We start from the raw sequence: 23,507 nt of genomic DNA, 5'->3' as shown, positions 1-23,507 counted from the left end.
CCCCATGTACATTTCTACACGTTTTAACTTGCAAAACACCCATGTACATTTCTACACATTTTAACTTGCAAAACACCCATGTACATTTCTGCACATTTGTGAGCAATAACATACTAGTGCTGTGTACAACAAACAATTTGTTACCATGGTATTTCCAAACATACTTCAATATGTGCCATGATATACCATAGTTACATAGTTACCATAGTTACATTAGCTTAATTTTCTTGGGCTTTTTATTTCTATTTTAAATTTCCATCTGTCATTAGCTAGAAAAATAGCTTGCTCAGATTCATATCAAAATAAAACTAAATTATATTTTTGTATTACTGTATCTGAAAAAAAAATACAATAATAACTATTCTAAGAAAAGAAAAATATCTTAGTTAAAAACAAAATTACATTTGCCACACCCCTGAAAACCTGAATTTGCTATGTATGTGAATTACTATACATGTGAATTGCAATGTATGCAAATTGCTATGTATGTAAATTGTTATGCATGTGAATTGCTATGTACGTGATTTGTTATATATGTGAATTGCTATGTATGTGAATTGTTCTTATGTTAATTGCTATGTATGTGAATTGTTATATACATGATTTGTTATATATGTGAACTGCTATGTATGTGAATTGTTCTTATGTGAAGTACTATGTGAATTGCTATGTATGTGAATTGGTATGTATGTGAATTGCTATGCATGTGAATAGTTATGTACGTGGATTTTTATGTACATGAACTGTTCTGTATGTGAACTGCTGTGTATGTGAAGTACTATCTGAATTGCTATGTATGTGAATTGCTAGGTACATGAATTGCTATGTACATGAATTGATATGTGAATTGCTGTGTATGTGATTTGCTATGTATGTGAATTGTTATGTATGTGAATTGTTCTTTGTGTGAATAGCTATGGAAGTGAATTGCTATGTATGTGAATTGCTAGGTACATGAATTGCTATGTACATGAAATGCTATGTAAGTGAATTGCAATGTATGTGAATTGCTATGTATGTGAATTGTACATATACCACACACATTTATACACTAACAATCACACATATACCACACACATTTATATACTAACAACCACACATATACCACACACATTTACACAATCACACATATACCACACACATTTACACAATCACATATATACCACACACATTTATACACTAACAACCACACATATACCACACACATTTACACAATCACACATATACCACACACATTTATACACTAACAACCACACATATACCACACACATTTACACAATCACACATATACCACACACATTTATACACTAACAATCACACTTATACCACACATATTCATACACTAACAATCACACCTACCACACACATTTATTCACTAACAATCACAATTATACCACACACATTTATATACTAACAACCACACTTATACCACACACATTTATACACTAACAATCACACTTATACCACACACATTTATATACTAACAATCACAGTTATACCAGACACATTTATATAATAACAATCACACATATACCACACACATTTACACACTAACAATCGCGCATATACCACATGCATTTATACACATATTTTTGTATACGACACATGTCAATTCCAATCTGATAGAACTCGTAAAGTTTGTCCAAGATGAGAACCATTAACTTATAGAAAGGACTATAAACATCTGCCAGGTACCTGTCAATCCTAACGATCGGTTACCTTGGTGCATGAACAAAGGGAAAATTGATCATATTCAATGTGTATAAACCTGACCTGCTTTGATGTAAGCTGACGCTGACACTAATGTAATGCAAAAGTGTATTTTTTTGGTGGTTGAAGTGTAAATAAAAGAACTGTTTATTGTGTATTTATTTGTATCAAAATATGAAATAAAAAAAGGAACAAACTATTACCATATGCAGGTGTTTATGTAGAGATGGAGCTTGAGCTCTTTAACCGATTCGGCCCCGATCCCATCTGTAGGCGTGATGAGGCTGTACCCTACTTCTGAGATCTGCAGCATCAAGGTCATTTAAGATACACCAACGTGGGTGGTATTTAAAAAAAGCAGACAGATATAGCTCTAAAATGATACCAAAAAATCTAGAAGTTCTAGTTGCACTACAAAATACAGAGAAAAACCTCAATTTTTAGACTCATTTTTTTTTTTCCACCCGAAATTCGCTCAAGGTCGGAATGCGATTTTGTGTCCGGATTTTAGACCTTTTGGCCTCAGATCTAAGGCATACCAGTCTTAACTGCACACAGACAGGTGATTCTTTGCAAAAACTAGGATAAGGTGGGCATTTGGAATAAATTGCAGTCTCCATACAAAACTGAATGGTCCATTAAGCCAAAAAAATAATAATAAAAAAATAAAAGAACTCCAACTTTTACGCTTCTGCTCATGCGCAAGCAAAATAACCAATGGAAAATGATGTTTCTAATACAACTAGGCATTAGTCTCATGGAAAATCTCTTAAAAGATGATGTAGATGTATTCAGAAATAGCCTCCCAAATGTCTTTCCTATGCACATTTCAGGCAAAAATGACAAAAACCTTTGGGGCCGAATGAGTTAAGTAACATTTTGATCATAAATCAAAAGGCTGCAACTGACCATGTGTCAATTGTGTGGCAAGAGCAAATAACCACCCTCTGTTACTTGCCACTGAGCAAGTATTACACTTGTGGCTCAGTCAAAGGGTTGTCATATAAGAAAACTAGTCAAGGGATTAAAGTCAAACATTTACAGGAAAAGGCAGAACTCTACATGGCTTTAAACAAGTTTTCACTGGAACACCTGGACCTCTAAAAAAAGTCTGTGGTCACCATGCACTTTTATGCACATGTAAATCTTATCCCCATGGGTGATCCCATTCCTGTTCCCCCCGTTCCCATAGGTTAAAGATATATCGCTGTAATTCTCTCTGATAAGATGCTACTATTGGAGTGCATAAATGGTAGAAATGAGGGTTAAGACAATGCAAATCGAATATCTCTGAGGCATCTTTATGATTGATGAACTTGCATCAGTAATCCCATATAGAAATGAAATCAGCATCATGAAAATGGATTCATCAATAGGACCTGACACTCACTGGGTCATATACATTACAAACCTGGCTGGCTGGACCAAGATATGGACAGCTTGTTTCTAAAGCATTGTGTGCACAATGCACCTATTAATTTTACATTGTCACTCAGAAGTACGCTAATAGTATGTCTTTTTAACATTTACGGATTTTATTCAACCTGACATGGCACTAATGTGGATCTGAGAAGGTTTGCAACCAAAGAGGATTTGACCTAGTATACTAGCCAGATTGTTCTTGATGTTGACCTGGGTAATCTTGTGATTTTTCAAGACTGAACTGTAAAACTTAAAGCATCAAACGTGGACATTCAAGATGCTGTTTTGACGCTGTGTAGTGCCATTGTGAAAAACCTGTCTGAATTAAACAAAATAGAAGGAATTGGAAACTCTGGCATGTCAGCTGCATCTCTCAAATACTACGTTGATGGTGATGCTATAACAATAAAATACATGGATGAAAAGATCACAGAGATGCCTTCACTACCACGTATAGTAACTTTACAGAGCCAAATTCATGAAGCATTATTCACAGAAAGACAGGAATAAGCTGATACCATAACCTAAGCTAATGGTCAAACTGCAAATGGCTTTGATAGACTTACACATCACACCTTAGTTGTGCACAGGTCTGAGTCATACTCATTTATCAGAACTAGAGTTGGATGAGGTAGAATGGTGATTTGGACGGACAATCAGCAGCATCCTTTTTTCATACCAATACCATGTATTGACAAAACCAGTAAAAAGTGGCCAAATTTTTCATATATACAGTATCAACATTATTTGTTACCTGATATGAAATTCAGTTTGATGAATACAATGTTCATCTGGATGCATATCTGCATGTTACAAAACCCTCCCATGTACTTAAATATAATCTTGTTAAGGGTCAAATATCAACTGACAGTTGGAACCACCATGATGTACCAATCCTTGCTTGAAGCACATGCTACAAAAAACTTCAGGAGACATTGAATTTTTTTTTGTCAACTCATAAAACTGTTCTGCATATATACACGCCCAAACAGATCCCAAGGTATTACATATCTATTTTAAACTGCATAAAGAGTTGCAAGACATTACTCACATAGACCAATACATAACTTACAAATACCAAGACATTACTCACATAGAACAAGACATTATTCACATAGACCAAGACATTACTCACATTGACCAAGACACTACTCACATAGACCAAGACATTACTCACATGGACCATGATATTAGTCACATGGACAAAGACATTACTCACATAGACCAAGAGATATCTCATAGAGATCAAGACATTACTCACACAGACCAAGACATTACTCACAGAGACAAAGACATCACTCACATAAACCAAGACATTACTCACATGGACCAAGACAATGACTCACATAGACCAAGACATTACTCACACCAATCAAGACATTACTCATGCAGACGAAGACAATACTCACATAGACCAAGACATTACTAACAAAGACAAAGACATTATTCACTGAGATCAAGACATTACTCACAGAGACCAAGTCGTTACTCACACAGACCAAGACATTACTCACATGGACCAAGAAATTACTCACACAGAATAAGACATTATTCACATAGACCAAGACATTACTCACACAGACCAAGACATTACTCACACAGACCAAGACATTACTCACATAGACCAAGACATTACTCACAGATCACAGATATCAAGACATTACTAACCGAGTCCAATACTTTACTCTCAAAGACCAAGACATTACTCAAATGGACCAAGACATTGCTCACATGGACCAAGACAATACTAACAGACCAAGATATTACTCATATAGACACAAACTTGTGTATGCTTGTCTGGACAGACATGATAACATAACCCCACATTTTCTTTGAAATTTCTAAACAGATTAAAATAAAAGCAGGATATAAGATTATAGTATACCTTAATGACATCAGGTACCAACTCTCCAAAATGAATTTCAGTGGTAATCAACTTGGCGTAGCAATCAGCAAAGTTAGAACTTCTCAGATCAAAGCAGACACCACGGCAATTTTGGCTTCTTTGTACATTCATTCTGACACTGCACATGCTTTTCTGGACCATTCCCTTGGAAACTATCTGCAGCTCATTTCCCTCCTTGATTTCAAAGGCATCGCCGCTGCAAACACTGTCTGGACCATCAACAGAAACTGAACAAGGAAAAATGTTCAGTAAACATACAAGATTTATGTGAAACTCCAGGTATCACCTGCCAATATTATAAGAGTATATGGACTTTAATACAAAATCATACAGTTGACTCTACCATGGTCAAAATCACATGATAGTAATACACATAATGGATACTGCAATGCTGCAACTTGGATGAAATGACTGAAACTGATTATGTCCCTCAAAGAAACTAATGCACTACTGACTGAAAATAATTTCCAGGAATTCAAGATAAGACCACTTCTTCCATTCAAAACATCTATGACATTCTTCATCAATAAGATTTTCAAATTAGCTGCTGTGGTGGACATACTGATGTCAACTTGGTACCATTTTCATTTAGAACCAACAAGGAATCATAAGAAGTCTTCTGGTGAAAACCCCATGTTGATATGATTTCCATTTTGGTGAAGATTTTCAAGATGGATGCTGTGGTGGGCAAATTCAGTATCAGATTGCCACCACTTCTATTTAGTACCAACCAGACATCAAAAGGATTCTTTTGGTGAATGCCCAATGACAATATGACCAGCATTCAACTAGAAGTAAGGGTAACAAGATTTTCAAGATGGTCATTGTGGCATTGATTTATGACCAACATGATATCATAAGAAGTCAAAACCTGTTGCTGACATGACCATTCCTCCTTAAGGAGACACGGGACGTTTTCAAGATGGCCAATGTGGTAGGCATTAGGACAAGCTAGACATTATAAGAAATCTTCTGGTGAAAACCCCAATGCAATGTTATATTCAGGAGTATTAGCAATAATCAGATTTTCAAGATGGTCACTGTGGCAGTCATATCTGACATCATATTGTCACCGTTTTCATTTTGGACCAGCTAGGCATCTTAAGTATTCTGGTCAAAATCCCATGCCATTCATCATAAATGTAGTGATAACGATATTTTCCAGATGACATCTGTGTCAGTCAAATTGGTAATCAGATCTGCCCCATTTTCATTTGAGGAACAAAAACTAGACATCATAAGAAGTCTTTCAGTGAAAACTCCATGTTGATATGACCATCCATTCAGGACAAATAGTGATCCATGCATAGGAGAAACAATTAAAAAATTCAAAATAGTCACTCTGGTGGCCATAACGGCCAATAGATCAGCACAATTTTCATTTAGTACCAACTAGATCCATCATAGGAAGTCTTCTGGTGAAAACCACCAAAAATCAATACAACTTTTTATTCAGGATGAGGTTTTCAAGATTGATACCTTGGCAGCCATGCAGGACATCAAATCAGAACCATTTTTAAACTAGACATAATAAAAAGTCTATTAGTGAAAACACAATGACCGTTCATTCAGAAATAGTAGCAGTAACAAGATTTTCAAGATGGTCACTGTGGTGGACACATTAGATATCAGATCAATGCCAATTTCATTCAGAACCAACTAGACATTATAAAAAATCTATCAGTGAAACCCCATGCTGATATGACCATCTATTCAGTAGAGAAGCAGTGATTTTCAAGACTGTCATATTGGATGTCTGAGTTGCACCATTTTCATTTAAGGCTAAGTGGACCACGGGATGAATTTGTGCATAATGTTCCATGGCATTCCCTGTAAGTAGTTTAGGAGAAGTGGCAAGAACAAACTTGGGCTAACAAATGAATGGATGATGGACTACAGACCATCCCAAAAGCTGGACAGACAACAGATGATGGACTACAGACCATCCCAAAAGCTGGACAGACATGGATGATGGACTACAGACCATCCCAAAAAGCTGGACAGACAATGGATGATGGACTACAGACCATCTCAAAAGCTGGACAGACAGTGGATGATGGACTACAGACCATCCCAAAAAGCTGGACAGACAATGAATGATGGACTACAGACCATCCCAAAAAGCTGGACAGACAATGAATGATGGACTACAGACCATCCCAAAAGCTGGACAGACAATGGATGATGGACTACAGACCATCCCAAAAGTTGGACAGACAATGAATGATGGACTACAGACCATCCCAAAAAGCTGGACAGACAATGAATGATGGACTACAGACCATCCCAAAAGCTGGACAGACAATAGATGATGGACTACAGACCATCCCAAAAGTTGGACAGACAATGAATGATGGACTACAGACCATCCCAAAAAGCTGGACAGATAATGAATGATGGACTACAGACCATCCCAAAAGCTGGACAGACAATGGATGATGGACTACAGACCATCCCAAAAGCTGGACAGACAATGGATGATGCACTACAGACCATCCCAAAAGCTGGACAGACAATAGATGATGGACTACAGACAATCCCAAAAGCTATACAGAAAATGGATGATGGTCTACAAACGATCCCAAGAGCTAGACAGACAATGGATGATGGACTACAGACCATCCCAAAAGTTATTCTGGTCTATAGCCAGTAGAGTTAAATTCCCAGGAAAAAATCTTTGTTAAACATAATAATGTCAAACTAATACTGTCCATGTACTTCCCTTACCCTCCACCCAACACCCCAAGCGTCATGCAATGAATTAAATTAACTATGTCATGGCTTCCAAAACAGATATGAATTCTGTTATGTATTTTTAATCTTCATTAATTGTTAGTGTTTTTATTCATTAGATGCTGCGGGTTATATAAAATTGTATCTTGTAGCTGACCTTGTCCAAAATCAAGGTCATTTACTACCTTATCAGAATCATCCATTTTTTCTTTAATTCTGTAAAAAATATAGCTTACATTTCTCTGTTAAGTGTAGGATAAATATTCAGACCATGATCACAACCTCCTTGCTTTTATTGGCAAGATGAAGAAACAAAAATCACAGAATGTCAATGTGTAGTTTGATATCGCAGGAATACAATATTGACATCAGACATATCAAGGCAATTTAACAGCAGATGCACTTTCACATGTATATAAATATTATGTATATAAATATTATGTTGCTTCATGTATATTTGGTGTCATATATAAGATTTTATCTTATGTAAATTAAATCAAATGTATATTTCACTAACAGATAAAAGAAAGATTTATTGCATAAATCATTTTCTTCATGAGTGGAGGTGTAATCTACATTTAATTTGCATTGTTTGTTAGGTTTATTGTATGCTGAAGGTTATGTTAAATTATATCTTGTTGGTGACATTGTCCAAATTCAAGTTAATTGTCTATGTATTACTTATTTCAAGACCACAGAGTTGTAATAATTTGATATATACATAAGAAACACGATGTTTAAATGATTGATTTATGTGAAAAACCATAGCTTCCAAACAGCATGTGCTGATTTTAATTCACTATATACATGAGAAAAACCATGGTTTCCAGTCAGATATGACCTTGAAATATGAGAAGAAAAATGACTTCCAGACAGGTTAACATGTAGTAAAAATATATGCAGTCTTCAAACAAAAGGTAATAGAAAATGTGAAACAAGCATGTCTTTGTATATCCTCTTATAATCTGGGAATCAGTCCAATAATAATAATAGGATTTCTAAAACAGTGCAAAACATGTATGAATCACCAGTGTCTAAGGCAATCATTTATACAGATCATGGTGGCCAGTTTGATTGGTAGAGGAAAAACTACTGACCCATCGGAAGCTATTGGCAAACTTTCTCATATATGTTGACTGAGCTGAGACAAGAATGCGTGATGACATAGGTAAGATGTCAGTGATCACTGGGGGTGGCAAACTGGATGTCAGATTGGTACCATTTTCAATTAGGACCAATTAGACATCATAAAAAACTCTTTCTGTGAAAACTTCATGTTAAAACAAACATCCAATCAGAAGGAGTAGCAATAACAAGATTTTCATGATGGTTGATGTGGTTGCCATACTGACCATCACCATTTTCATGATGGTTGATGTGGATGCCATACTGACCATCACCATTTTCATGATGGCTGATGTGGATGCCATACTGACCATCACCATTTTCATGATGGTTGATGTGGATGCCATACTGACCTTCAGATTGCACCATTTTCATCTACAACCAAACAGACATCATAAGAAGTCCTTTAGTGGAAACCTCATGTTAATACAACCATCCACTAGGAGTTAAAATAACAGGATTTCAAGATGGCCATTGTGTGGTGGCAATACTGAATATCAGATCAGCACCTTTCTAGTTATTAATAATAATAAAAACTGTATTTTCAGATTTATGACACTAATCAGCTACAAATGAGAATTAATGTTAAGGCACAATCTAATACAAGCTATAATATGCATACAGACAGAGATACAGACATACACAATCAAATACATAAACAACTACAATTACATAAATGCTCCATTGATCAGAAAAGAATTGTTTTATTTAAAAAAATAGGCAATTAGTACATCATTTTTTAAACAAGTTTTTTTTTCATTTCATCCATCTAATGCACCTATTGTGGAAGGATTCAATATTTGGTACATTTAATACAATCCTGATATCAAAATAAGTCTTCAAATGAAAACCCATGTTAATATGATTTTCTGTTCAGGAATTGCTATTGAAAGTATTTCAAGATGGCTGCCAAGGTGGCCATAATGGATGTTAGATAGGCACCATTTTCATTTAGGGCTAACTATTACTAAACATCACAAGACTGTCAGTTAAAACCTGATGCTGACCAAGTATGAGAAGTAGCAATAAAAATATTTTCAAGATGGCCACTGTGACAACCATACTGGATATCCAAACAGCAGCATTTTAATTTAAGAACAACCAGATCATGGGGTGGACATAAGCATACATTTTATAGCAAACTTGTGCAAATGGATGGATGGCAGACAGACTATCCCATAAGTTCTCATGGTCTATGACTAGTAAAGGAAACAAAAATTATAATAATAATAAATCAATTAATTACTAAATTCAATCATTCATTCATTCATTCAAAGATGGTAAGACAATTATTTGAAGAACTGATCACATACACACACACATTCTTGTATTTGATGGATATCAAGGACTTGTATATGGAACCGCATACCGAGGACATTTGGTCTAGCAATGTTAGAGCGAAAAGAAATACTGTTTGAGGCAGCAAATTAATAGCAAATGGTGACGTATCAAGGAGGGAACTGTATTATCAGTTCTAAGGAATATGAAATTTAGCAATGCAAGTGAGGACGCACACATTTACACAAATATTCTGCATAATCCATGCAAACTAAGGAAGCACACTATTTGACAAAATCATGGAGACCGTGGACATTGGTACATTATTACCAACAAGGATATGTTTGCATATCTAGTTCAGTCTTAACAATCAATACGATCACTCAGGCTGCCTAATGGTTAGAGCATACCCTCAGATGAAGGAGGTTGTGGATTCAAGCCAAGGCCTAGTCATAACAGACATAAAAATGGTACTAATAGCTGCCTCGCTAGGTGCTCAGCATTAAGAGGTTAGTGTTATGACTAGTCAGCCTGGTGTCAAAATAATATGATGTATGGGATATTATGCTACATGTCAGTGGTATAATGTCCCAATGCTCGACATGACTATAAACTGCCACACTGCAGACATTATACCGTTATGACTGAAAGATTGTTAAAGCTACGTTAAAATCAAATCTAAATCACATACTAGTATTAAGTAACTATAACCTCCATAAGGGTTTTATCTACAACTGTTCTTTAAGGCAATTACATTATTATTTGAAAATATATCTTGTTGTTATTGACAAACCAATGAATTTATTGATTGACTGATTGTCCTGCAATTAGATTTTAGTACAACATAACAGGATTCAGACTAATCCACCACTTTGGAAATCATATTGTAATAAATATGGAGTATGCGCATCTGGTTATAGTGCTCTGTTTTAAGGAATTCTTAGATCTGTGTGATTACCTGTGTGATTATTGGAACTCGATGCAATAGAAATATTCCTTAGCCTGAAATAATTAGCCAATTAGTAGAAGCAAACATCACGGAGTGAAGTGTTTGTGAGTTTCCATGATGCCATAGTTGACTTTTAGTGAATTCACTTCAAAACCTCATGAGTATTCCTGGCATAATATAGTTCCTCTCAAAACCTAATGGTTTACATTGGTGGTGTGACTGCAGTGGCAGTATCTACTGTAGGAGACTGGTAAATTATATAAAGGAATAAACAAGAAGGGACTCGGCAGATACCATTTATGTCACCGTGGTGGCAAATGTAATGCAGTTGTACTGGCAAAATGTACCTTGAAACCATAATTGACTGGCCTAAGATGGTGCAGTAAAAATAGTTCCCTGTATTAGAGGATAGTTGTATAGTTTCTACAGTGTGGACTGCTGATGGTACGAAAAGTTGATGAAGTGAAACTATGCAGATGTGTGGTTGATAGATATTTGGCAAATTTTGAGATCTGAGGTCTTGCATTGATTAGAGAAAAATTTATGTCTAGAATAGACACGTCTGGCTTTCTAATTTACAACTGAAGTTGTACAGAGGTCTTTGGAAATTTGAGGTAAACTTATGACTTCTAGCGGAATCACGCCAGGGTTTGACACCACTCAGTCAAGCAAATACCTCTGGATTATAGCAATACTATTTGGCTGGATTTGGGCATTTATGGCAGGAAACTCACCTTATCTGCAATGACTGTTCGCTTTTTGACAAAACTGCTTGCACGTTTAGTCGCAGGTCTTAAACGCATGATAATTAAAAAAATATTGCTGTAATTAAATGTTTCATTTTGGGACTTTCTATATATTTAATGAAGTTTTGTGCATGTAACTTCCAAATTCAGTTAGTGATAATCTGATCACGGGATTTTTCACTTGATTCACATCTGTTCTCTCCTGTTTGAATACTAAGTAGGCAAATGATGAAATAAGTGTGGATATAGCTCATTTAATAATCATAAAATAAATTTCGCATAATTCGAGGATGTCTTTTCAATATCTTTACATTTGTAAAATCTCACCGCAAACAGAAAGTTTTAACTTTACAGATGGGTCGGATAATTAGCAATTTCGGTACAACTCTACAATGAATTCACCCCTATGTCCAATAGCGTTTTGATGTACTTCTTTCGTACATGTCGTAGATTTATTTGCCTGTATCGGACGTGTATGGTATGAATGTATCATTAGTTTCCCAACACTATTGTCTCACATGCCTCAAATATTAATAAAAAATATCAAGGACTGTTATATGCACCAGCTTATCTTCTTAAAGTTTAGCTAAGTAGTTGGTATCTTATGCTTGGATCTAAAGAGAGATAATATCTTTTTGCATTGTATAATTTTATAATGGAGATCTCTCTACAAGTTTTCCACTAGGCAATCGAGGACATGGTTTCGGGCGTGTGTATCGCCAGCTTTGGAATAAAGATACACTCTAAAATCGCTAGCAAATACCAAGCGTGTAAATGGGAACCTTCCTAAAAATCATGATTTAACATTATTCTAGGCTAAAATAGATGGGAGAAACAAGATTTTACCATCTTTCCAACCAAGGACAACATGCTCAGTTGGAGGTGTGTCCGTGCTACATTAATGTGAAATCTCATGAATGTCCTCAATTTACCCCAAATACAAATGCGCATACACATACACACACACACACACACTTACCTATACACAGTAGCATGTAGATGTATCATAAGTCAACATTGTATTTACTTTCTTTCCTTTCACCAGATATGCGGTTAGTGACAAAACAGATGAGTAGCATATTTAATGATGCCATGAGGCATTTAACATTTATGGATACAAATAGAGTTATTTTCAATCTCATTTTAACTACATCTCTGAAGCAACTGGATATATTGAGTCTAGAAGAAGGAAATAGAGTGGGCATTTCTAATATCAACTGGAATACTATTCCAGAGCAAAGTTCCAGAATATTTTGAATTTGGTTTGGGAATTTTACACTGTTTGGTAGATATGGATCGCAGGTGGGGACTATTGCCAGGCAGCCTATTCAGGAATAGTGACTGTATAGCTACAGGGGCGCTATTATTGGATATCCTTAACTTGGCTTTTCTCCAATAGACTCGGTCTTTAATAGGTGATATTTTTAACTAAATTTTCCCAGCTTTTTGTTGGGATTGATATTAGCTCAAATGCTCTTTTTTGAAGATGTGCTAGCTTTTCTATCCTTTTTATAATCCGATTTTACCCCATACAGTATTACAGTAATCTAAAGAACACTGTATCTAACTGTTATAAAATGGTTTTATGTGCTTTTCTGGTAGAAAATATCTTAACTTACTGATAAGCCATACATTTTTATGTTTTTGTTCATATATTTTATATGTTCAGTCCATGAGAGGTTATTATCTACCAAAACACCAAGTCAGGACAGACCAACTTCAACTAGTTTTAAAGTATTTAAATTGTTAAGGAAGCCGTGATGATCACTAAAATGCTGAAGTTTAACCATGAACTTAGATAGCGTATTAAAATTTTATTTGAATCAACTAAGAAAGATAATAATTTAAAAAATAAATCAATAAATGGATGAATAAATAAACAAAACATCATAATAACAAAAAATATTTAAGAATATCTCACCTTTTGTGACATCTACTCTTGCTGCATAGACACATGTCAGGACAAAAACAACTATGATGCAGACAAAGGCCCTCATCGTTCCTCTTTCTACACTGGAAAATAAATGAATCAGCAAAGATGAATACTACATCTCAAGACTGGCTTGTAAGGGTTAGTTTGCATATTGTTGACAAGCAGGTTTCTGAAACTGTAACAAACACTGGTTCCACGTTGACTTCATGGTCAAGTTTTATTCCTCAACATAGCATAAAGCAACTTCTTGGATCAATGAAATTAATCAGAAATACTTGTTTCGCTCGCTAGCTAAATATCTAGAAAGCCTGATACAAAACTTAGTCAGTGGATACAATGCTACCCAGAATGATACAAACCCATTTTCAGTGGATACAATGCTACCCAGCATGATACAAACCTTTGTCAGTGGATACAATGCTACTCAGCATGATACAAACCTTTGTCAGTGGATACAATACTACCCAGCTTGATACAAACCACTGTCAGTGGATACAATACTATTCAGCATGATACAAACTTTTGTCAGTGGATACAATACTACCAGCATGATACAAACCAGTATGATACAAACCATTGTCTGTGGATACAATGCTACCCAGCATGATATAAACCATTTTCAGCAGATACAATGCTACCCAGTATGATACAAACCTTTGTCAGTGGATACAATGCTACCCAGCATTATGATACATACAAAATTATTGTACCCTTCAGTACATGAATATCTCCAATTTTCAAATTGCACTAGCAAAAACTTTTTTCTCTCAGACATACAGTTTCTAACAAAGCAGAAAGCACAAACAAACACACAAACACACAGTATATGTGTGGTTTTTATTTTTAACGTAGCTTTAACAATTTTTCTGAAAATATCTATGATATCTGCACTGTGGCAGTTTATAATAAGGTCTAGCAATGGGGCATCTTACTGCATACATGTAGCATGATGTCCCACCCAGTCACATTATCCTGACACCAGGCCAATCAGTCCTAACACTAACCTCTTAATGCTCAGCACCAAGCGAGGCAGCTACTAGTACCATTTTTATAAGTCATTTGTATGTCTTGGCCAGGATTTAAACCCATGACCTTCTGCATTTGAGGTGAATGCTCTAACCACTAGGCCACTGGAGTGGTGCACACACAGTATATAAAACAACACTGTAAATAAATGCAACATTTCTGCAGAAATGAAAACGAAAAAAGCTGATGATGAAGTTGGTGCTTTAATATGCACATCCTATTTAACTCTAACGTGATTTCATTCTTCTAATAAACCTACTGTGGATGAAGAGATACCTCGAACTGATTAATATCATGTGTTAGCACCTGAAAATTTAAACATATTTTTGAGCAGCTCATTTGGAATTGGTTACTTTTGAATTGTGACCTTTTAATGATCTTAGATACAGAGGAAGAGTAGATTCTCTATGCTGGAAAACGGTGTTCAGGTAAAGGGGCTGAGTTGATTCTCTTTGCTGGAATAAGTTGTTCAGGTAAATGGTTGAGTTAGTTTTCTTTTTTGAAAAAAAATTTAAAGGGTTGAATTGATTCTCTTTGCTAGAAAATGGTATTCAAATAAAAGGGGTAGATTTTATAGACACCAATACACCATTCTGGCTTTTCTCAAGAATATTCTTGTATGCATGGATAATACATTGATTATAATCATTGCAATTTTGATGACCAAGATTTATTGACAGGGCAGGCATTTTCCTGGAGTCTGGAGATTTTTGTAACATTTGTAGCAGGTGTGTTCCCCTGAATTATGTTACAGTAGCCAAGATGCAGCTTTTCTTAATGTACTGTATTGGAATGAAGGCCTTGATTGTCTTCAGATGTCAGAGGTCAGAGTTTAAATACAACTTGTATGATGAGACCATTGCAAGTTTCTGTCTACAAATATGTACCAAAGATGTTATCAAAACAAGTCATTTTCAGAACACTGTTATCAAGGGGAACATGCAGCATATCCATTTGTAATCACTGTTATCATGGGGAACATGCAGCATATCCATTTGTAATCACTATTATCATGGGGAACATGCAGCATATCCATTTGTAATCACTGTTATCATGGGGAAAATGCAGCATATCCATTTGTAATCACTGTATTCATGGTTAACATGCAGCATATCCATTTGTAATCACTGTTAACATTGGCAACATGCAGCATATCCATTTGTAATCACTGCTATCATGAGAACATTCAGCATATCCATTCATAATCACTGTTATCATGAGGAATATGCAGCATATCTATTTGTAATCATTGTTATCATGGGAAACATGCAGCACATCAATTTGTAATCACTGTTATTATGGGGAACATGCAGCATATCCATTTGTAATCATTGTTATCATGGGGAACATGCAGCATATCCATTTGTAATCACTGTTGTCATGGAGAACATTCAGCATATCCATTCATAATCACTGTTATCATGAGGAATATGCAGCATATCCATTTGTAATCATTGTTATCATAGGAAACATGCAGCATATCAATTTGTAATCACTGTTACTATGGGGAACATGCAGCATATCCATTTGTAATCATTGTTATCATGGGGAACATGCAGCATATCCATTTGTAATCACTGTTATCACAAGGAACATGCAGCATATCCATTTGAAATCACTGTTATCATGGAGAACATACAGCATATCCATTTGTAATCACTGTTATCATGGAGAACATTCAGCATATCCATTTGTAATCATTGTTATCATGGGGAACATGCAGCATATCCATTTGTAATCACTGTTATCACAAGGAACATGCAGCATATCCATTTGAAATCACTGTTATCATGGAGAACATACAGCATATCCATTTGTAATCACTGTTATCATGGAGAACATTCAGCATATCCATTTGTAATCATTTTTATCATGGGGAACATGCAGCATATCCATTTGTAATCATTTATCATGGGGAACATACAGCATATCCATTTGTAATCATTGTTATCATGGGGAACATGCAGCATATCCATTTGAAATCACTGTTATCATAAGGGAACATGCAACATATCCATTCATAATCACTGTTATCATAAGGGAACATGCAGCATATCCATTTGTAATAATCGTTATCATGGGGAACATGCAGCATATTCATTTGCAATCACTGTTATCATGGGGAACATGCAGCATATCCATTTTTAATCACTGTTGTCATGGGGAACATGCAGCATATCCATTTGTAATCATGCTCTTTTATGCAATGTAGTTATCAGCAAGACTTGGTTCTGTATTGATGATCATACCATTTTCTTTGCATCATATCTGAAGTCTGTTGAGAGTAGTTTGTCAGTTTTTTTCTCAAATTCAGTTTGATTTCTTTGAGTATCAGACAAGGGAGTGTCATCATCATACATGTCAGTCAATAAGACGGCATCTCCTATGTTTTAGGGGTAGGTCACATACAAACAGAACAAATAACAAGGGCCTAAAGCTATAACCTGCAATACTCCAAAACTTACCATGTCATTTTCAGACATGTGCCCATTAAATGTTCCCTGTTAAAACCTTTTGCTCAAGCAGGATTTTGTTGTTGTTTTCCACACATGGTGGCCAGTATATTTGGTGGAAGAAGAACGTGGGAAGAACTATCAACCCACAAGAGGCTACTGGCAAGCTGCTACTGGCAAGCTTTTTCACATACCTATGTTGGCTGAGCCTGAGACTTGAACCAATGCAGAGATAAATGCCAGTGATCTGTAAAAGGAAGTGCCTTAGACCAATGCAGAGATAAAATGCCAGTGATCTGTAAAGGGAAGTGCCTTAGACCAATGCAGAGATAAAATGCAAGTGATCTGTAAAGAGAAGTGCCTTAGACCAATGCAGACAGAGATAAATGCCAGTGATCTGTAAAGAGAAGTGCCTTACATACATGTAAATGATAGTGACCTAAACATTATGGAAAAGGGGAACAATTCTGTTACTGAACAAAAGACATACTGTAAAATCCAGGTGCTCTTTTGGAACCCTCCAAATGATATCAACAGTGGCTTGATTCAAATTTACAGATGTAATTTTCTGCAGTTTCAAAGATGGTCACAAATCGATGTTAGATTACCCTTATTCTCAAAGTCCATTTTCTGCAATTGTTGAGTGGGAAAATGCTGCTGTGAAGGGATGAATGCAAATTGCAGTTTAAGCTAATAGTCATTTGTAAACTAATGTTCAGAATTAATAATTTTTGTCCATTCTGGTGGGTTGTGGTTTAAGATAATATTTATAAATATGGTGACATGGCGTTTGGATCTTAGAATGTTCTGGAAGTGAATGTATGACCCACATCCTGGCTATTTTGTTTTAAGATTTTATACAGGGTTGAGATCAGCAAAATTACTCATTCCTATTTTGGTAACAGTCTTTAAGGAATCACTTTTACTTGTGTTCAGTTAAAATTTGAGAGGAATTATTTGGATCATTCAGAGGGATTTCTAAAGTGTTCATGGACAGGATGAACACTATTTTGGGATTACCGTGAATGCATTCAAAGATAGTTTGGTTTATATCACTGTGATACATCAAGACTTTTAGTACCATACATCATCACATTCAAGATTGGAATTTGTTTGAAACACTCAATAAATTTGGACTTGTGATAGAACTTTTAGGATTATTTGAGATTTAATTCACAATACTGTACATCCCTCCCCAAAAAGTACATTTTATAACTTAGTGAATTAAAGTATTTGTTGATTTTACAAAACTTTTTGGTTTTTGCTTCTATCTGTTACTTAGAATGTAGAGTCATAACAGAAATTGGGAGCTCATCTGGGGTATTACATTTCAGAGATAGTAACAATTGTCTTTTGAAATTTAAATTTACTTGTTTCTGAATTTTTATTGTCCCTGGTAAAGGTATTAATTTCATGTATAAAAAATCTTTAGTGAAAATAATAAGTACTCACAATGTCATCTATTGTAGTGAAGTTTGCTGCAAATCCTACTAGAAAGGGTGTATGAAAAGTGGTAAGTTACCTGAGCCTGCCAGATATTTTATTTTTTCAGAAGTAAATGCATCTATAAAACAACAGGAAAAAAAACATATTTTCATTCAATATTTGGTGTAACAGAATGTTTTGGATAAAAGTACTTTGGGTTCGATTAGTAAGTTTGACTCTGGTTTTGGTAGAAACATTTTTTAAAAATCATTCAAAATCAGATGTAATTGGAATTATCAAAACTTAAGCTTCAGAAAGAAATGATGGAACAACAAATTCAGAAAGAGGAAAAGGAGAGGCAAATGCATATATAGAGAGAGAACAGGGAGAAATTCTGAGAGAGAAAAAGGAAAAAAACGTCAGCAAGAAAAGGACAGGGAAAGTCAGATACAGAAACAAGAGAGAGAGAATTAAATTAAAAGATTGAGAGAAAGAGAGAGAGAAAGAGAAAGAGAGAGAGAGAATTAAATTAAAAGATTTAGAACTGACAAGTGGAAAACAATACTTCAACCAATTATCAACAAGTTTATGTTTTGATGTTACCACAAATGTTAAGTACCCCCTTTCAGGAAACGAAAGCAGATAACTCTTGGAATTTTAGACTGGTCAATAAAGTACTGGACTTTATTATTATAAAGTGTACCTATTGGCAAAACTCGTGAAGTCTACACTTCATTGTCGGTACAACAAAGTGCTGATAATGATGTACTTCAAACGGCTTATATTAACTTAAGAGTTAAATAATTGATGACATGACCAACCTTGATAAAAACAGGTAAAAACTTTAGAAAATGCTGCTTGTACGGCTTATGATTATTCCTTGACTTGCAAAGTTTCTTTTCTCAATGAATCTTCCTATCAACAGTTTTTGGTTATAAGAAAGGCATTTCTGTCTCATGTGAGTACTTCCCATTCTCAAACTGGCACAACTTTTAGGAATCAAACTTCTGATCAGACTGATATTCGAGATTTCGGAAACGCTTAATTACGCGTATCTGGACGCCAATTTTTGATATGGGACGCAGAAAATCACTGAGGCGGGAGTCCTCCGTACGCATGTAATAGGTGTGCAGAAAAATTCAAAGACTTGCCAGTCCTGCTTCAGCCACCTGCTTTGTGGGAAAATGTGTTGATCAATTATCTGTACCGATATTTACAATGACAGAATTCGGTGAATGAAAGACCCCTTGATGTACATACATGTAGCCATTATAAGAGTACATAAAAAAGAACATGACGCAATAGCTGGGCGGCCACTTCAAAGGCTCTGACTAGCAGCGTGGTGGGAAAATGTACTGATATTTACAGTGATTGAATTCAGAGTCAGAAAGACCCAGAGATGTACATGTGGTCATTTATAAAAGTACATCAAATACACAACTTTAGCTTTCGTTATTGTGTTCATTTCCGAATGCGTCGGAATAAGTAGTGCACGAGAATCAAGACATGTTGAAACTTAGACAAAATGCCATTCGTAAATTTGGATAAGTATTTTGGGGTTAAACGGCAAACTTACGAAGATTGTAACGAGATTCAGAAGAGTGCTAAAGCTGCTAGAATTGATATTTCGGATAGGACAGAAGATAAGTGTAAGAAAGTGTGTGATGCCTAGCTTAGTGTTTGGAATAAATCCTTACTTGGATTGACAAAATTCAGTATCACTCCGATGGACGAACAAGAGCTATTTAAGAGGTACATTGCCTGACCATACGTTTTTTTAAAATGCCCTTCGCCTTAGCCCAATTAGTTCTAGTGTTTGTAGCGAAATGTATTCATCAATAGATCAGTAGCTAGAAGGGCCTAACCGGAAATCGCCTCGGACATTCGCCTCGGCCGAATATCCCGTTTTTAGGTACTATTTGGAAGTATTCGCCTCGGCAAATAATACGCGCACAAATGGTTACAAGTAAAATAATTCAATAAATATCGAACTTTTTAAAAAAAAGTTTTTTAATACATAATAATTTAGTTAAAAATAAATTATAATTACACAAACAGTTAACATTTAAAGTTTAAGCTTTGCATACGATAATGAAACAAACGGTGCTCTCCGGTGTTGCACCTACTACTCGGTTCGTGCCTGGATCTGGCAAATAGTACATCCAAATACTCGGATTCGGTACTCGGTGAAAATTATCTACTCGGTTAGGCCCTAGTAGCTAGGCCAAGTTTTGATATCAGTTACGTTGACAAACTCCTGCACATTCACGAGCATGTGTTTTGATAGCTGATTGACCATTTACCCTTTTTCGAGTAAGGTAGCAACTATCAATTTCCTGCATGATATCCTTTGTTGATAAAACATACATGTTTTTAAAGATCAGAATCGGTGATCTGGATATATATTAACTGCCTCTTGTACACTATTTCGTCATAAAATTAGTTTGAAACTGTAAGTGAACCAGTAGGCCTAACGAGAAATAATTGCGGACTTCGCTAAGTCTGGGATGTACCAGTTTATTAGATTGTCTGTTTTCGTACATCATCGGGCAAATATTTTCAGAAAAATATACAAATCATTGAAAGCAAAACCAAGGTGTTATTTTATTAAAGATTTAACTTTAAACTGCAAATTATGTAGGTCAGAAACGTAGAGGACAATGCTATGTTGTGGAATTCGCGAGATGCGCTTTAAGGTCTAAGCTGTTTTCCGACTTGACACGTATTTGCGAAAATACTCGGGAAAAAACAGCAAATCAGATACTATTTAACCATTGCCTAAAATTACTACAAGGACGTAGACAAAACAAATAAACCATAAATTTCCAATCCTGTCAATGGACTGTTGTAATGAAGCTATATTAAAGTGAGTGATTACATTATGGAAACCTCTCCATCTAAAATAGACGCGCTCACGTCTGTGTTGATTCTGTAGGAAAGAAGGGACTGCAACTTTTGATGGTGGGACTCCTATTTTTACCAAACTGGGAGTCATGTACTCCTTGTTTTAAAATCCTAGCGAGATCTCTGCCTGAGTGATATGAAATCCTTATCTCTTCATATGTGCACTTATTGCAAGAACAAAGGGCATATTGTTTCTGATTGCAACAGGTTAAAAAAGAAAGAAAAGAATCAAAACAGAGCTATTACAGATGCTCTTATTTCTTACAGGTCAAGGTTACGGTCTGGCATTGAAAGCAAGACATCAGTTGGGTGAAACAAATCCCAACCTTATCATAATATACAGAAATATGAATCATTTGTGTTGTGTCGAAAGGTTCTAAATCACTTACGGCTGATTCTGCTTATCCCTATTAAAATATTAATGGAAACAGGACCTTCTCAGAGTCTTTTGTTATTAGGTACATTGATTTTATCTTAGAAGATTTCAAGTGAAAATGTTCTCATTCAAGGTGTAGAGTGCAGCTTTATCAATGTTCCTCTCCAGTGTGACAAGTTGGCTTAGTCGCAGGACCCGTGACAGCTGGAGCTGAACCCTCTTTACCCATTGGGGGTATTCGTTTATTACTACCAGGAGATAAGATCATGTTTAATCTACTTCAAACTGACAAACCATGTTTGTATCAAAAAGTTGATTCCTGGTGAGACTGAAATCCCTGATTTCCATCCTTCTTGTGCAGTTACTAGAGCTCTTGAGAATGATAATGATGAAGAAAGTATTCCTTTAGCTGACACATTTAGTGGTCATGATTTTGATGAGATCACGTTTCCTTCTAGTATAGATCAATTAGCAGATACTGATAACAGAAGTCCTCTTCTTACGACTTACTTTACTACCCATTCTCTCTATTCTAATCAGGGTGACAAAAGGCAATCACCCATTGTCAAATAGATGTGCTATTAGCAAAACAGAAGTCACACAAGTACAAGTCTGTTATTTTGTAAAATAAATGGTGTCATTCTGAGAAAGTGGAGTCATTTCCGTCTCATCTGAGGTACCCACTGTGACGAGTGGTCAGTGAGCTATCAAACTGTTATAGTAATATTTTCAAGATGGCAGCTATCGTGATCCTATCATAAGAAATCCATGTTGATACCGCTATCCATTCAGGAGGAGTAGCTATGACAAGCTTTTAAGATGGCTGCCATGGCAGCCATACTAGAGGTCACAGCAGTACATCTATCAGAAATCTTCATAAAACGCAGTTTTGAAATTCTCTTTAGTATGTAGTAACACTTGTAGAATATAAATCTGTACTCGCATATATATTTCTTTTACAATAAATATAAGCTAGTTTTTTCCACGGCAGTCTTAGTTCTGGTACGAGTTGTAGAAAATTTAACACTACGGATGATATTTACATATTTTCGTCGCTTATGAATTGTGTGGAGTTTGTAATTCTTCTTTGTATTTGTACTTGAATGTTCGTTTTATATAGTAAAGGTTTAATTGATATCTACACTACGAATAAATTTATTCTGACTAGTGAATGAATCATTATTATTCAGGCACCCGGTCTACAAGTACAAATTGGCGAGTATAACGTTACATGCTCGTCCCTGGGACGAGTACAAGCAAGATAAGCTGAATACAAATACACTGTGCCAAACCTACCTACTTGCTGTCAGTCTACAAAAGTAACAAAGAAAACTACTTCGTTGCTTCTTAGCACATGCATTTGATGTAAGCTGGGTACCGAATTGGGTAAATGTTGTGAACATATTGTTTTGCAGTTTTACACTTTGCCCTTCCCGTTGTAATACTGTTCTCATTTAGTGACACGTTACAGTCATTAAGGCGTCATTTTGATGTTGAGAAAGATTACATTTCAACGAGCCA

At 35.6% G+C, this 23,507-nt stretch overlaps 1 protein-coding gene across 2 annotated transcripts in view; it reads right to left on the bottom strand.

The window, feature by feature from the left end:
- The window catches only part of LOC149788554 (uncharacterized), a 70,265-nt gene that overhangs the window by 20,872 nt on the left and 25,886 nt on the right, over positions 1-23,507 (bottom strand). For both annotated transcript variants that reach the window (XM_089974587.1, XM_089974584.1), the window contains exons 2-3: positions 13,791-13,882; positions 5,018-5,265 (exon numbers count right to left, since the gene is read on the bottom strand). In XM_089974587.1, the coding sequence (XP_089830713.1) occupies positions 5,018-5,265; positions 13,791-13,866 (324 nt within the window). In that variant the 5' untranslated portion in view covers positions 13,867-13,882. The remainder of the gene's footprint in view (positions 1-5,017; positions 5,266-13,790; positions 13,883-23,507) is intronic.

This window comes from Sinohyriopsis cumingii, chromosome 11, assembly GCF_028554795.1.
Source record: "Sinohyriopsis cumingii isolate HCF-2022 chromosome 11, ASM2855479v2, whole genome shotgun sequence".
Lineage (NCBI taxonomy): Eukaryota > Metazoa > Mollusca > Bivalvia > Unionida > Unionidae > Sinohyriopsis > Sinohyriopsis cumingii.
The sequence above is the reverse complement of the archived record's forward strand: the minus strand, read 5'-3'. Positions and strand labels throughout refer to the sequence as shown.